The 13,678-nt window shown below is 44.6% G+C and overlaps 1 protein-coding gene across 1 annotated transcript in view; it reads left to right on the top strand.

The window, feature by feature from the left end:
* LOC102374051 (neural-cadherin-like) overlaps positions 1-13,438 on the top strand; it is a 77,360-nt gene extending 63,922 nt beyond the window's left edge. Inside the window, exons 28-33 of the mRNA XM_025199421.1 lie at positions 4,429-4,595; positions 4,854-5,118; positions 7,188-7,368; positions 8,753-9,006; positions 10,245-10,399; positions 12,335-13,438. Of these exons, the coding sequence (XP_025055206.1) occupies positions 4,429-4,595; positions 4,854-5,118; positions 7,188-7,368; positions 8,753-9,006; positions 10,245-10,399; positions 12,335-12,736 (1,424 nt within the window). The 3' untranslated portion in view covers positions 12,737-13,438. The remainder of the gene's footprint in view (positions 1-4,428; positions 4,596-4,853; positions 5,119-7,187; positions 7,369-8,752; positions 9,007-10,244; positions 10,400-12,334) is intronic.
* Positions 13,439-13,678: the final 240 nt, after the last annotated feature.

Genomic DNA, 13,678 nt, shown 5'->3' with positions numbered 1-13,678 from the left:
TCCTCAGGAGGGGTGGATCCCCTGCCTGTCCCCAGCATGGTGCACAGCCCCCTTCCCCTGCCCCTCCACTCCTGCCCCCCCGCCTCCTCCACAGCAGCAGTGCCTGTCAGGGTGTTCATGGCCCACACCCCCCTGGTGGCATGGTGCAGCCCCAGCCACCTGAGACCTCCACCTGTGCTAGATGGAGCTGGCCCAGCCCCACCTGGCCTGGGGGCACACCTCTTCAGGCAGGACCAGGCTGCTTTTGCTGTTACCTGGAGCCCCCAATACCGCATGCAAGAGCCGTGCTCCCTCGGGCCAGGCTGGGTCCTGCTTACATGTGCCCCATGTGCTGTCAGGCTGGGCTGGCTCCATGTGGCATAGGCAGCAGTCTCAGGAGGTCAGGGCCATGCCCTGCTGCCGAGGGTCTCTGTCAAAGTACCTTGCATGAGCCAAGATGCAGCACCAAACTCCCTAGCAAACCGTCTTTAGAAAGAGGCAAGAGGCTGTCAGGAGTCTCCTAAAGATGGACAGAAAACCATCCTTAGAGCTCATTCTTTTTAAACTTTGAAGGTGGAGTTTGCCTAGTGTGCCTACTGCATAACTCAAAAACATACCCCAGGAGACATATCCCAAGACTGTGCTATTTCTTAGGCCACCGGCTGGATCATGGGGGCTTCTGACAGGCTGGATCCAGGCCAGGGAATGAGGCAGTGGCTATGGCCTTGGCTACAGTAGTGGTCATGGTAGTAGTAGCCACCACAGCTACTGTGGAGGGCCATGGCTACCATGTAGGCAGCAGCAGTGGCCACCACCATCATCCACCAGTGAGGCAGTGGGGCAAGCAGCTGCAAACCAGGCCTGATGTGGCAGGGGTGCAAAGAGGCAGCAGGCTGTTACCCCTGGTCACCAGTGGCATCACACTGCCCTTGTTTGCTCCCCTGCTGCTAAGAACCATGTCCACCAGGACCCCAGATTCCACAGCAGGCCCTGACGAGCTAGATGAAGCAACTCCATGGGCTGGATCTGGACTATGGGCTGTATTTTTTACACTCTTGCCATAGGGAATTGCCTGTGGTTTCTATTCCTGCATGAAGCCTTAACTTGACATTAACTGGACTGATAGCTTACTTTGATACTTATGATTTTGTTAACATCTGTCTGAAAATGACTTGCCTCATAGCCAATGCATCAACTTGGACAACAGTCTCAAGATATGGCCTGCTGGCCAGATCTAGCCTGAAGAGACATGTCACCTGGCCTGCATGGGTGCTTGTGGGACCAGAAATTTGGCACTGGGAGAATTGGCATTGGCCTGTAGGACTGATTGGACAGGAAGTTGGTATTGGCCTCTAGGACTAATTAAGTTTGATAACCTTGAGCTGGGAGAAAAGGAGGGATCCTCATGTGGTCTATGAAAAGGAAAGTAACCCTTACAGCTCACTCAAAGTTGGCAGTCTCTAGCTTCCATGTCAATCAGGTTATCTTCTCTAAACCACATTCTGTTTTGGATGAGATGAAGCTAAACATGTTAGATGATAGTGCAGTGGCAAGGTGTAGCAGGCTTGGGGGGTCAGACTCCAGTCCCAGACACCCACTGGAGTTCAGCTTTGCCTGCTGTGCTCCCCAGCCTTCCTGTTTCTCACCTCCCACTCCTTGATGTTAATATGACTACCTTGGTGTAGTCTGTCTTTAGAGCCTGAAGTCGCTCAGCACAGTCCGCAGGGTTTCTACACCCCCAAACCCAGAGCTCCTTTCCTTTGTGAGGATCTGAGCCAGTCTGAACCCCTAGCCTCAGGCTCAGGCTTATATGGCCCCTTTCTCCTCCCCTTTTTTGTATTTTGACCTGGTTCTCTGTTAACAGGGCCCAAGTGCTGCTAACTCCCTACTCAGCAGAGCTTTGACCTAACTAGATGGGAAGCCATTCAGGTGTTCAGACTTTTTGACATGCACTGAAAGGGTTAAGGAACAAGCCACATCCTTCCGCAAACTATCCAAGCAGGTCTTGGATAGCAAATTTATTACAATTTACAGGCTTTCACCAGGGCCCAAGCAATCTCTGAAGCCTATTTACGTATCATGTCAGTTTTTAAGTAGAGCAGCACCGGGGAGCCCTATGCACCTGTTTACTGCTCACTACTTCCTGGTTCAAGGGTCCAGCAGGCAGATGCTAATTTTGCCAGGGCAATCTTGTAATCTCTATTTATGAAGAACTATCTGCTTACCTCCAACTGAATGAGCAGCTGATTTTGAGTTGCCAAGATTGGCATCTGTATGGACAATTGCTCCAAGTACAGTAACTTGCCCTTTAGTGACTGTCTGAGATTATCTACATAGATTTCATGACAGTTTCTTCATCCTTGTTAGTCAGAGACCTGTTTTCACGGGAATCTGACTGGCAGAGGAACCAAGTGTGGGTTGCATCTACTCTGCCCTCTCTTGCTTCCTGTAGCTGAAGGAATAAAAGTGACCCCAACAGACATTGCCTTCCTAAAGAATTCACACCAAAGATGGACTCTCCTAAGGAAGACAGGCCTCACACTTAGTGTTGGGTACGTAATCATTCTTTAGTTTTCTGCATGAGAACTATCCATGTAATGGAGGAAGAGAGGAAAGTCCATTAACAAGGCAGGTGGCTGTGTACTTGAGTGTTTCTTACCTTAGCTTGCTATCAGCACGGGAGCCTGTAATGGCAGCGCTTGCTCATATGCAGGGAGGGGTGGGAAAGAGCTTGTGTGGCTTTTCCTTCAGAGAAGAATCATCTCCCTTTTTGGGGAGGAGGAGAAGGTGGGGGGCATGGGTGGTTTCCCTGAGCACCTAGAGAATACAGCATGATGTGGTACTAAGAGCAGGGAGTACGTCTAGCACAGGGGTGGGAAAAATGGAGTTGGGCTGCTGGCTGGATCCACCATTTCCCAGCAGCCCCTGCCCATGTCACTGGGGCCAGTTTCCATGGAAATCCCAGCAATGGCCCTGTGACACCATGGGTCCAGGGTATCTGTGGAGACTCGCCCCAGCAGCGCTGGCAGGGCTTAAGGCTGGGTGGGGAGCTGCTCGCGGGTCAGGGCTGGGATCTTGCAGCGGTAAGAGCATGGTCCGGAGCCGGGACAGATCCATGATCTGCTGCCTTCATGCCCCTGCCTGGGGCAGATCACAGCTCTGCCCTGGCTCCAGACCATGCTCACCATTGCAAGATCCCAGTCCCGGAGCAGCTCCCCACCCAGCTGCATGCCTTACCAGTCTCCTTGGAAGCCCTGGTCCTGTGCTGTCCCACAGCGTCACAAGCAGGGGCTGATGGGAAATAGTCTGCCACAGGCCTGATCCAGTCTGCGGGCTGGGCTTTGCCCGACCCTGCTCTAGCACCTCCTCAGTGCAGTCCCATTAGCTTACAGGCATTGCAGTACAAATCTGGCAGGTTACCACCTACACAAGCCAGCAAGATCCTATCACTGGGAAGCTGCCCAAGACTATGAGAGAGAAATAGCTGTTCTGGAGAAGTTTTCAAAATTTCCACTGCTGCGATTACTCTGTGCCTGTCTAAAGGTGCCGTTCAAGTTTTTAACCAAGCATAAAATGACAGGCTATACTTAAATCTTCTTCCTCTGGCCCTTCCTTAAGCCCTGCTCTGTTGGGCTTCTGTGCTATGATACACATACCATTTAGGGATCCTGCTGTGCCACAGCTGGCTCCCTAATTGGCCATTTTGCCATGATGGGACTTGAAGTAGAAAACCTGTCTCCTTTCTCTCCTCCCCACATGGGAAAACAAAACAAAAAAAGATTAAAAATTCAGGATCAGTTTTGCTTTAACATATTATTTTATTTTATTGAAAGTTTAAAATTACAGACCTACTGCGTGCCAATTTACTTACTAGGACAAATTAATTCTGTGATTAAGTTCTGCTGAAAGCAAACATAGATGAACTTGCAAAGGATAGGGGTTAAATTAGTGCTTGGTGAATTATAGTGCCAGCATTTGTCTGATTTAATGACACTTGCTCTGAACAGTGCAAGGGGGATCTTCCATCTGATTTTTTTTTCTGTTTAATTAATCTTAAACAGAGGTCCAAGAAGTAACTGAAAGCACTACATTAACATTTCTTCTAGTTAATGATGAAGAAATTGGCCAAGTTTCCTCCTACTAATGTCAGAATTGTTTTGATTTGCTTTGGTTAAAATAGTAAAGTAATGATGGGTGGGCAAGCAGGACACAAACTTTGGGCACTGCATAAGTGGGGGGTCACTGAGGGAGGACTTCCTGTATTTGCTATTACCTCTTTTTGAAAATCTGTGTTTGTACACAGCATCCTTTGCCCTGGTCAGCATTTATTTAGAACAAAAATGTTCATGTTTGGGATTAATTAACCTGCAACACTCTACAGTGAAGGTACCTAAGGGAATACTAAGTATTAAGATGATTAAATTACTATTTTTCATGTGTTGCACGTAGTTCTCCCAGAGTGGGCATTTGGACGGGACAGCTGGATTCATTATGATCTGAAAAACATTCTTAGCGCTCACACCACCCAGATCCAACTCATGGTGCGCACCCGGATTGCCTTCAGCACCCTTCTCAGCATGGCATCCACACATGGAAATGGATACATCAGACTAGAGGTAAGCTATCGAAAAGCCATTCTGATTTTGCTGTTAGTTTGCCATGTAACACAGTGATTGTGCAGGTGCATTTTCTGAATTTTTAAAGATGCCTATTCCTCAAAGATGGCCATTTTCTCTGAGGACTGATTCTTACACAGCTGGAGCAGTACTATTTGGCAGGGTTAGAGAGCACTTTAAACTGACTAGAATTTAGGTGTTTTTACATAATGCTCAGGCACTTCTGGCATAAACATGTGCATGTCTTTGTGCCTGCAGATGGTGGATGGACGTTTTGGTGTTAACTTCAACTTGGGGGACAAAGAACACTCTCTGAGGCTGAACACATTACGCATAAACAATGGCCAGTGGGTTTTGCTGACCATGGAGCGCTATAACAATGAATTTACCTTGCGTGTTAACAATGGTGGAGGGGATCATGAAGTGACTGCATTTGTGGGTACAGACAAATGGTTTCAGATGGATCTGGCAAGTGTTGTGCTAGGAAACCACCTTCCCAACCACTCAGAAAGTGATTTTCAAGGTAGGTGACATGGAAATTTAAAGAGAAATTTAAAACCACAGAAGTGACATTCTGAGGAATATTGGAGACCATAAAACCACAGGTTAGAGCATCTCTGGAATGTAGGATCTGAGCCTATGGCAGGAAATTCAGAGTTAATGTTCCGCCCTTTTATGGATGTAAATTTTGATTTGTGACATCTCCCAGTGTTGATACTCACAAAATACAACAAGTCAGGAATACGTATGTTCCAATCTACTCCCAAAGTCTTGAAGGAGGACCATCCAGAGGCCTTCACACCACCTCAGCCCCAGTCCTAAGGGAAAAGGAAGAGATGTGTAACCCGGGTGGTACTCCAAGACGTACCCCCTCTCCAATTGAAGGGATCAAAGCAGGTGCACAAACGCTGTGAGAGGTGTAGGGACTCTCCTCCCCGTATACAGCAGAGCCAGAACACCAATGGGGACTTCACCATATACCTTTTTAATGAGAGAACAGTACTGGGAACATAACCAGTATAAACCAGGGGGGTATAGGGGACACTACAATGCCCCGAGGGGGCAGGATTCAACGAAGGTTAGACACTTACAATCATGGACATATTCATCCAGTTGACAAAAGACAAGGTTAACAAAATATAAAACACAAACAGCAGAACAAACAATACTGGTTGGTGAAATATAAAAGGCACAAAATACAAAATGTCAAATAACAAGGAATATAGGGTCTAGGTACCTGGAGGAGGAGAAAGGGGGAAAACAATGGCCCCTTTCCACTGCAACAAGAATTTCTCTCTGTTACTTCACTCACCCCAACTGGGACTTGACCTCGGATATCCCACGTGGTGGACAGAAACTCTACCACAGTCACCGGTGCTGGTACTGTGCCAAGCTGCTAGGGGTCTTGACTTTCCAGGATCCCTGGCCTCACATCGAACTGCCTGGCCTCTTATTGGAGGAGCTGGAAGCAGGGCTGGGAACCTCTCAGGTCGCTGCTCAGATCCTTGCTGGAGCTGGGGAGCCTCTCCTGTTGGCTGCAGTCTCTCATAGGCAATTCTGGAGCCCAGTGGGTAGCCTCTCCTGCCGGCTGCACGCCACGCTGCTGAGGGTCCAACTGCTGCCTGCAGGTCCCACTCCTTCAGGCTCTTCTGGGACAACTGCTTCCACCCCGCTGGCCCAGCTCTTTGAAGCTCCTTCCTTGTGGTCCCTTGCTGGTCTCCCCTGAGTCAGCTGTGCTGTCCCTTTTATCCCCCTCCAGGTGACCCAAGGGGCCAATCAGGGGACATGGAGGGTGAGTCTCTGGGGCCTGATTGGTGAGGAAAGGGAATCCCAAGTCCTCCAATCATCTTTTCCCCCTTCAAAGCCCCTGGGAAAATCATTACGATTGGTGAGGAAAGGGAATCCCAAGCCCTCCGATCATCTTTTACCCTTTCAAAACCCCTGGGCTAAGTCACTACCAGCTAGCCTGTCACAGATGCATCCAAATATTTATTGCCTAGTATGAGGGGGTAGTTTGTTCAAGGGTTCATCACAGGGTTGGGCTAAGCCCAGTGAGAATTTCATTGTATTGAGCTTCTGGCAGAGTAGAAAACAATCACTGCCCCTTGGGGTGGTTCCCCCTTGCGCACCTGACTCAGACTGTAGCAGAGTGGAAGAAGGGGGGGACCTAGTCAAGGCTCTTGCTGTGCAACAGATGGCCTCCAAGCTCCACAGGAGACTCAGTATGATGTCATGAAGGGCCAGCAAGCAGGAGGGCACACAGGAACATGCCCTTGGAGAAGGGCATCTTAAGGTAAAACATGAGGATATTTCCCTTGTATCCTGGAGGCTGGGGTGGCACAAGAACTAAGGCATGTGGTTGCCAGCTCAAGTTTGAGGCCATAGCAGAAGCACTTGTGGCTCAGCCTTGTCAGATTTCTGCAAATTCTGCTAAAATACCTTGTCACACACGTACACGGGAAAGGGATCATTTTCTGAGGTCAGGATCCTGAATATCTTGTAGATCACAGTTAATTTTGTAATATCCTCATGCTTTGAGGGAGTTTTTGTCTAACATGATGTTTCTCTTTGTGTTCTTCTGCCGCAATGTAGGCTGCCTTTGTGATGCCCAATTGAATGGTTATCCTCTTCTTGTCGATGGCAAAAGTACAGAGTTTGGCTTAATTCTGAAGCGCCGAGGCGTCACCATTGGTTGTCATTCCAACGCCTGCAGTACTCAGCCCTGTTACAGTCCTTTGCATTGTGTAGATTTGTGGAGAAAGTATGAGTGCAGGTATACTTAGTATTTTTCCACTGCCAGTGTGGGGTGGTTTTCTTGGGATCCAGTCTTTATCTACCAAAGGCTGAGCAGACTGCAGCGATCAGTGAAACTTCTTGCTGCTGCTACTGCAGCTTTTGGCCAGGGAAAGCATCCCAAGAACCAGTTCTACACCTTTCTCTGCATGTCTGTCTGGACCAAACTTTGTTTCCCCCTAAATCCTTTGGCATCCATCTTATGTTTGTGAGTACAATAATATTTCTGTGGCATTTCAAACAACATTCAGCAGACCAAGTAGTGAGAAGGAAATGAAAGGCCTTTTGAGTAAAATGTCGTTTGGAGAAGTTTTGTCCCTTATTCCCGTACACTAATGAGAATTAGTAACAACTGGTCATATGCTGAAAGCACATTTCCTACATGGGCTGGCTTATACACTGGAGTCACTTAAAATCAGAGAAAACTGGATTGTGCCTTTGAGGAGAAACTATTAGGTTACATGTGGATCCAAATACAGATGTCTTAAAAGGAGCTTTTACTAAACATAAAACCAGTAGAAGTGTCCATTACAGTTAAAATGTTTCCTGTAGTTCAGCTGATTAGGTTGGGGAAGGTATGGGGAAATCAGTCACCTTCAGCACTTAGGGGCCCCCAAACCAGTCTTTGCTTTTAAAGGGTTTTGTGAGGACAAGTTCAAAACTTCCTCCTGTGTTCAATTCATGTCTATGGCAGACATCCCAAGGGTCTCTCCAAAGCTTGGGAATCACGTGGCAATTAGCCTGCCTTCTGCTGCCAAAAAAGGAGAGTCTCTGCTGTTAAGAATTATCTTTCCACTTTTGTATCAGAAGATAAGGAACACAAGTGTACCAAATGCTTTTTCTACCCAAGTTAGGTCCCAAAAAGACCAGTGACTGGGTGGGGATGAGAATCCTCCACCCAGAATGTCCAAGTCACTACTGTTGCTGTCACAAGTGTTTACCCTTCGTTGAATCCTGCCAGCTTCCTCTCTGTAGATTCCATACTTTTGGAAGAAAGGAAAGTATCACACTTCTCCTGCTAGAGTTGGTCTTGTTTGTAATCTGGGATGCTTCCCTTTTTTACAGAAAAGCTCTTGGAGGTATCTGCCTAGCTTTTTTGCATTTTCCTTGGGTGCTATGACAGTGCTGTGAAGCAAAAAGGGGCAGACTAGCCTAGGCAATACCTAGAATGCCCGTTGTGTTCATGTCTTTCAGTGACATGGTCTTCTGATTTATTTTAAATGCCTTTATTATTTGTTTTGAAGAAACAAGTGAAAGCAGCATGTGGAATTGAGGAACAATGTTTACTACACAGCATTTACAAAGCAGAACACAATTCTTGGCCCCACTGCCACTTATAAGAACCTTTAACTTTCATCATGCAGGTGCCCGGCTGGCAAAGTACAGGTGACAGATAACCTTACGGGGCTCAAGCGCTGTGCCACTTCACCCTGTGGACACTGGACTTGTAGGAATGGGGGAACCTGTGTGGCACAGTCCCAAGACAAAGCTGTCTGTCGATGTCCTGAGGGTTACAAAGGACGATGGTGTGAAATCAGCCAAGTGAAAGCAGGAAGACCAGTGGGACTCAGTTCTGGCTCAATCCTGGCAATCAGCATGTGTCTCCTTGTCTTCTTAGGTAGGAAATAAAGTATTTTTCTCCTAACCCTATGCTGCATTGCAATCCTGAAATGGTGGCATGTCACTTCAGTAATAATGAATGGAGGGTACCAGTTTTGTGGGGAAAAATCTGTGGTCTGTCCACCAGGACTGCATAATAGGCATCCTCGTTCAGATTCAAGCTGCTCCCTCCACCATTCCCAGCTCTACACATGCACTCCTCCCCACAAACACACAGCCTTCCTCTGTGAAAACTGTACTTCAATCAGGCTTCCTATCAGAGGAGTCTAGGCAGAAATTTCCCAGTGGGTCCTGACTGACTTCTGTGGAATGAACTTTGCTTCAGCATCTAGTCCTATTTACTCTGGTCATGTGTATGCATCCCCTGTGGACACTCCTTTTGGCAGGCACTTATCTCTTCTGCTGCATCTTTTAGGTCATTCCTAATCACTCCATCTTGCCCTCTGCAGTGATATGAATTCTTTATATTAAGCCCATAGTAATCAAAAACTTAAATTTGGTGAAGGTCTTGGAAACCACCACAGTGACATCCATTTTGTATTGGCTGGAGGAGTGTTGTGTTCTCACTTATTTCTGACCCTAGCGAAGGATTGCTAGGATCTGGGCTCTTACAGGTAGCTGCACCTTGGCACATTCTTCCTTCAGAGGGGATAGTAAATAGTCTCTTCTCCTTATTTCTGTAGTTCAGGAATAGCTGATGTTCAAATGGTTTTAAAGATGATTGAAGGATAACCTTGGATCTAGGACTATGAAAATAACTAAATTCTACTTTAAACTCCATTGCTTAACTTCTTGCTTAAAGTAAATATTACCTTCCATACTAGCAGTGAAAAAGTTACATATCTCAGAAAAGTAATGATTCAGATGATAGTACGCTTGTAATCTTCATTAAAACAGTGTTTTACTTACTTTGGGTATCTTATTTACTTAGGACTGGTGAAAGGCCAGAGATTGGCCAAAATGCCTTCTATTTAAATGTCCTAATGGATTCCTGTAGGTAAGTAAAATACCCTTTTAATGAAGTTTATGATGCAAGATACAGTATAAATGATTCATTACCTTCCAGAAGAGCATACTTTTGTTTTAATTAGATACTGGGGATAAAACAATGCATTTTTATCTGGGAATGCAGTCATTGCATTAAAATGCTAACCAATTTCATCACATTATTTTCATATTGAATTGTGTTTCACAGAAAGGCATATGCCACATAACAAATATCTGTATATATTCCAGCTCTGTTGGTCTCCTATACAGTGTGGAGTCAATGGGGGACATCAGGGTTTCGGAAAGGAGGAATTTACCACATTCGTGAAACTCATGAAAGTTGGGAGGATGTTAGAGAAAATGTCTTCAATTATAATGAGGAAGGAGGTGGAGAACATGACCAGGTATTGAACAACGTTGCTACCATATTTAAAACAGCTAGCTAGCCATGCCCAAATGGCTATCTTGTCTTCCCTTCAGATAAATGGCATCTTGAAAAAGCAAGGAATTATCATTTCAAACACCTGGGGAGATTTCAAATGTGTGTTGTGGATTACAGGATCCAGATAATGTTGCTTAAATAAACCTTGTTCTTCTTTGCTACCCAAAAGCTGTTTCTCATGTCATATATTTTTATTAGATTTTAATCTCCTTAAGGCAGGCTCATGGTGCATTAAAGTACATGGCACTTACAGTATAAGAACTTGTGAAATAGAAGGGAAACTGAAGAGGGTGCTTCTTGCACCATAAGTGGGTACTAACAATAAAAGAAATGGCATTTATTTGGATTGTGCTTCAGGATCCTAGGAAAAAATGACTTCATTCAGACGAAAATAATTTGTAGGTAAATGTGATGTGGAATGATTTATGAGTTTACATGGTTTCTCCTTTTTTTTTTTCCTTTCATAGATGAACCTTCTGGGTGACTTCATACTTAAGCGGGAAAACATTTCTAGAGACCATATCAAAGTAACTGAGCAGTTTCTTGTTTGGTAGAAGCTGATTAAATTTAGTTGTTAGGCAACAACCCTAAATCAAGGCCAGTTGCTTGCAAATGTGAAGCCCGTTAGGACATGGGTATGGATACATGCAACACTTAAGAGTTTTTAAATTCATTTTAAACCTGAAGTGGACAGACATACGGGCGGGGCAGCCTGTTAGATTGGTTTAAAGCTACCTGGAATAGTTCAAAATTTTTATCTGGAAAATCAAGTGCTATTTTGAACCTGCTGTGAACTATTTTGACCTACTGTCAGTGTCAACTTGTTCAGTGTTGTGTGTGGGTACCAGGTATTCTATGATAAGGGGCTAGTTGGTCCTCCATGCATCCCACGCTGCATCATTTCTCCTCCCATCACCCCTCACTGCTGCAACTGGCTCTTCTGATATGCAGCCATAACTCTACTCAGCTACTTCACAGTGCATGCGTCTATGCGTCTGTCTGTGGCCCTACAACAGCATTATAACTGTGCCATCACATAGCACTTTCTTAATGACAGTGCAGTAACAGCCCGTACCGCACTGTGCCAATGGTGCATGGTTACTTTGAGCTTCTATGTTGTCATAGCAATGCGCTATACTGAGGGAGTAGATTGCTACTGCAACATAGCTGTGGTATCATGGTTTGTGCCCCCCAAAGCTTTGTCGCCATAGTGCACTAGAGGGAAACGTAGTGGGTGTTATATTTGAGAGAGTGATTCTAAACTAGTACTAAAATATATCAGTTCCAAAAAAATAGAAATTGGTGAGTTCACTGGGGTGTAGAACTTTCCATAGCAGCCCCCTCTCTGCCACATGTGATGTCAAATGTTCCCTTAATTTTGTTCTTCCCATCTCATTCAAAGCCTTGCTTCAAAGCCATCATCCTTTTAAGTGTGGAGAACCAGGGGAAATCCCATTGCTGCCCATAATGCTTGTTATCAAGAATCTTTACTACATTTAAATGTATCCTAGAGACGTATAGGTACACACCTACCTATATCATTATTTGGGGCCTGAAATACCTTTAACCTTCTTTGTTGCTACTTGGCATAGATACTCCATTGTGTCACATGTAACTTGTTCTTTTGAGACTTGGTAGCTTGGAGGTGAATGAATTAATTTACTTGTAATATGTTTTATAAAGCATGCAGCCTTCACCCAACTACTCTGAGTAGTTAAAGGAATTTTATTCTATCTGAAGGCATAACCCTTTCAAGCCGTCTCTTTCTTTTCTTCAGCTTATGAAGAACTCCAGTTACCTTAAGTTTCATTTGCGGATTTAAAGAAATGCCATGGTTTGCTACATAGGGTGTCTGCTTTTATATTTCTCTTAATATGTGCGTTATCTTTTTTTTCAGAATACTTATGATATAGATGAATTAAAGAAACCTCTGCAAAACAGCCCCCAGTTCTCCTCAGGAACTGATGCTCCACACTTCAGAACCCATACTGGTCCAGAGAAACATTCACTTCAAGAACGACCACATAGAAAACAATCTCGTTCTGTAGATGCCAGTATTCCAGACCTCAGGGAATACATCTCTCAAATAGTGTGGGATGCAGATCACAATCTAGACAGTCTTCCAGCAGACACTGTTCATTTTTACTGCTTAGAGGGGCAGTGTTCTCCAGCAGGGAGCCTTAGTTCTTTAGACTCCACTAATGTTGATGAAGATCTAAATTATGATTACATCCAAAAGTGGGGAACAAAGTTTGACAAGTTGAAAGAACTCTATAAGCACTCAAATCAGCGCTCATAGATGGAAACAGGAACCCCTTGCACTGCTGTGAAATGAACTTTACTCAGTATTTTACAAGATACTGAAGTGTCTCAAAGCCAGTTAAATACCTTATTGACACAAGCCCTTAGTACAGAATGAATATAATATGAATTGCTCACCCTTCCCATCAGTGATAATCTGAATACAGAATCTCTTTATATGAACTGTATAAATCACTATTTAAAGGTAGAAATGTAAAGGTTTTTAATATGTGAGCTTTCTTAAAAACTTTGAAACATAGGACTTTCATAGAACAGGAATAGCTTTTTATGAAACACCTTTTTTATTATGTAGGCTGAAATGAATTACTATAATTTAAATGCTTGCATGCAGGACACTTATTTTATTCCCCCTAATATTAAACTGATTCCTACCAAGTTGATCCTCACAGGTGGAGGAGCCTCTTTTTACATAAAACTGTTTATTTTGGGATGTAAAATCATAGCTAGATTCAAAGTGTTAAATAAAATGTTTCTTTTGTCAATAATTGTCTCCTGTTCTTACCTTATTTATCTCCTACCGCGCACACCTGTGCATATCCTTTTACTTTTTTTTTTTTTTTAAATAGTACATTGCCTGCTTTTACACTGGCAGGACCCTTGTCCATGCTGTGTTAGTAAGAAAAACCACTGAATGTAAAACCTTCAGTGAGGCAGCCCCTTCCTTCCTTTTTTTAAAAAAAATCTGATATAGGGTACATTTAAAGAAAACAAAGATAAACTTTCTGCAGTACATCTAACCTCTCCTTCTTGCCTCTTGTGTGCATGAAATGCAGTAAAAGATCTGCATGATTCTCTTATTGGTAAATTCTGTCCTGGGAAAGAAGCTAATTTAGCAGTATCGCTTCTGGGCTTTTCTGTAGGCTAAGATTCAAATGGGCCCGGCTACACATTCAAATTAAAGCTGGATAGAAACCAGCTC

This window comes from Alligator sinensis, unplaced genomic scaffold, assembly GCF_000455745.1.
Source record: "Alligator sinensis unplaced genomic scaffold, ASM45574v1 scaffold273_1, whole genome shotgun sequence".
NCBI lineage: Eukaryota > Metazoa > Chordata > Crocodylia > Alligatoridae > Alligator > Alligator sinensis.
This window is presented reverse-complemented; position numbering and strand designations above follow the sequence as displayed.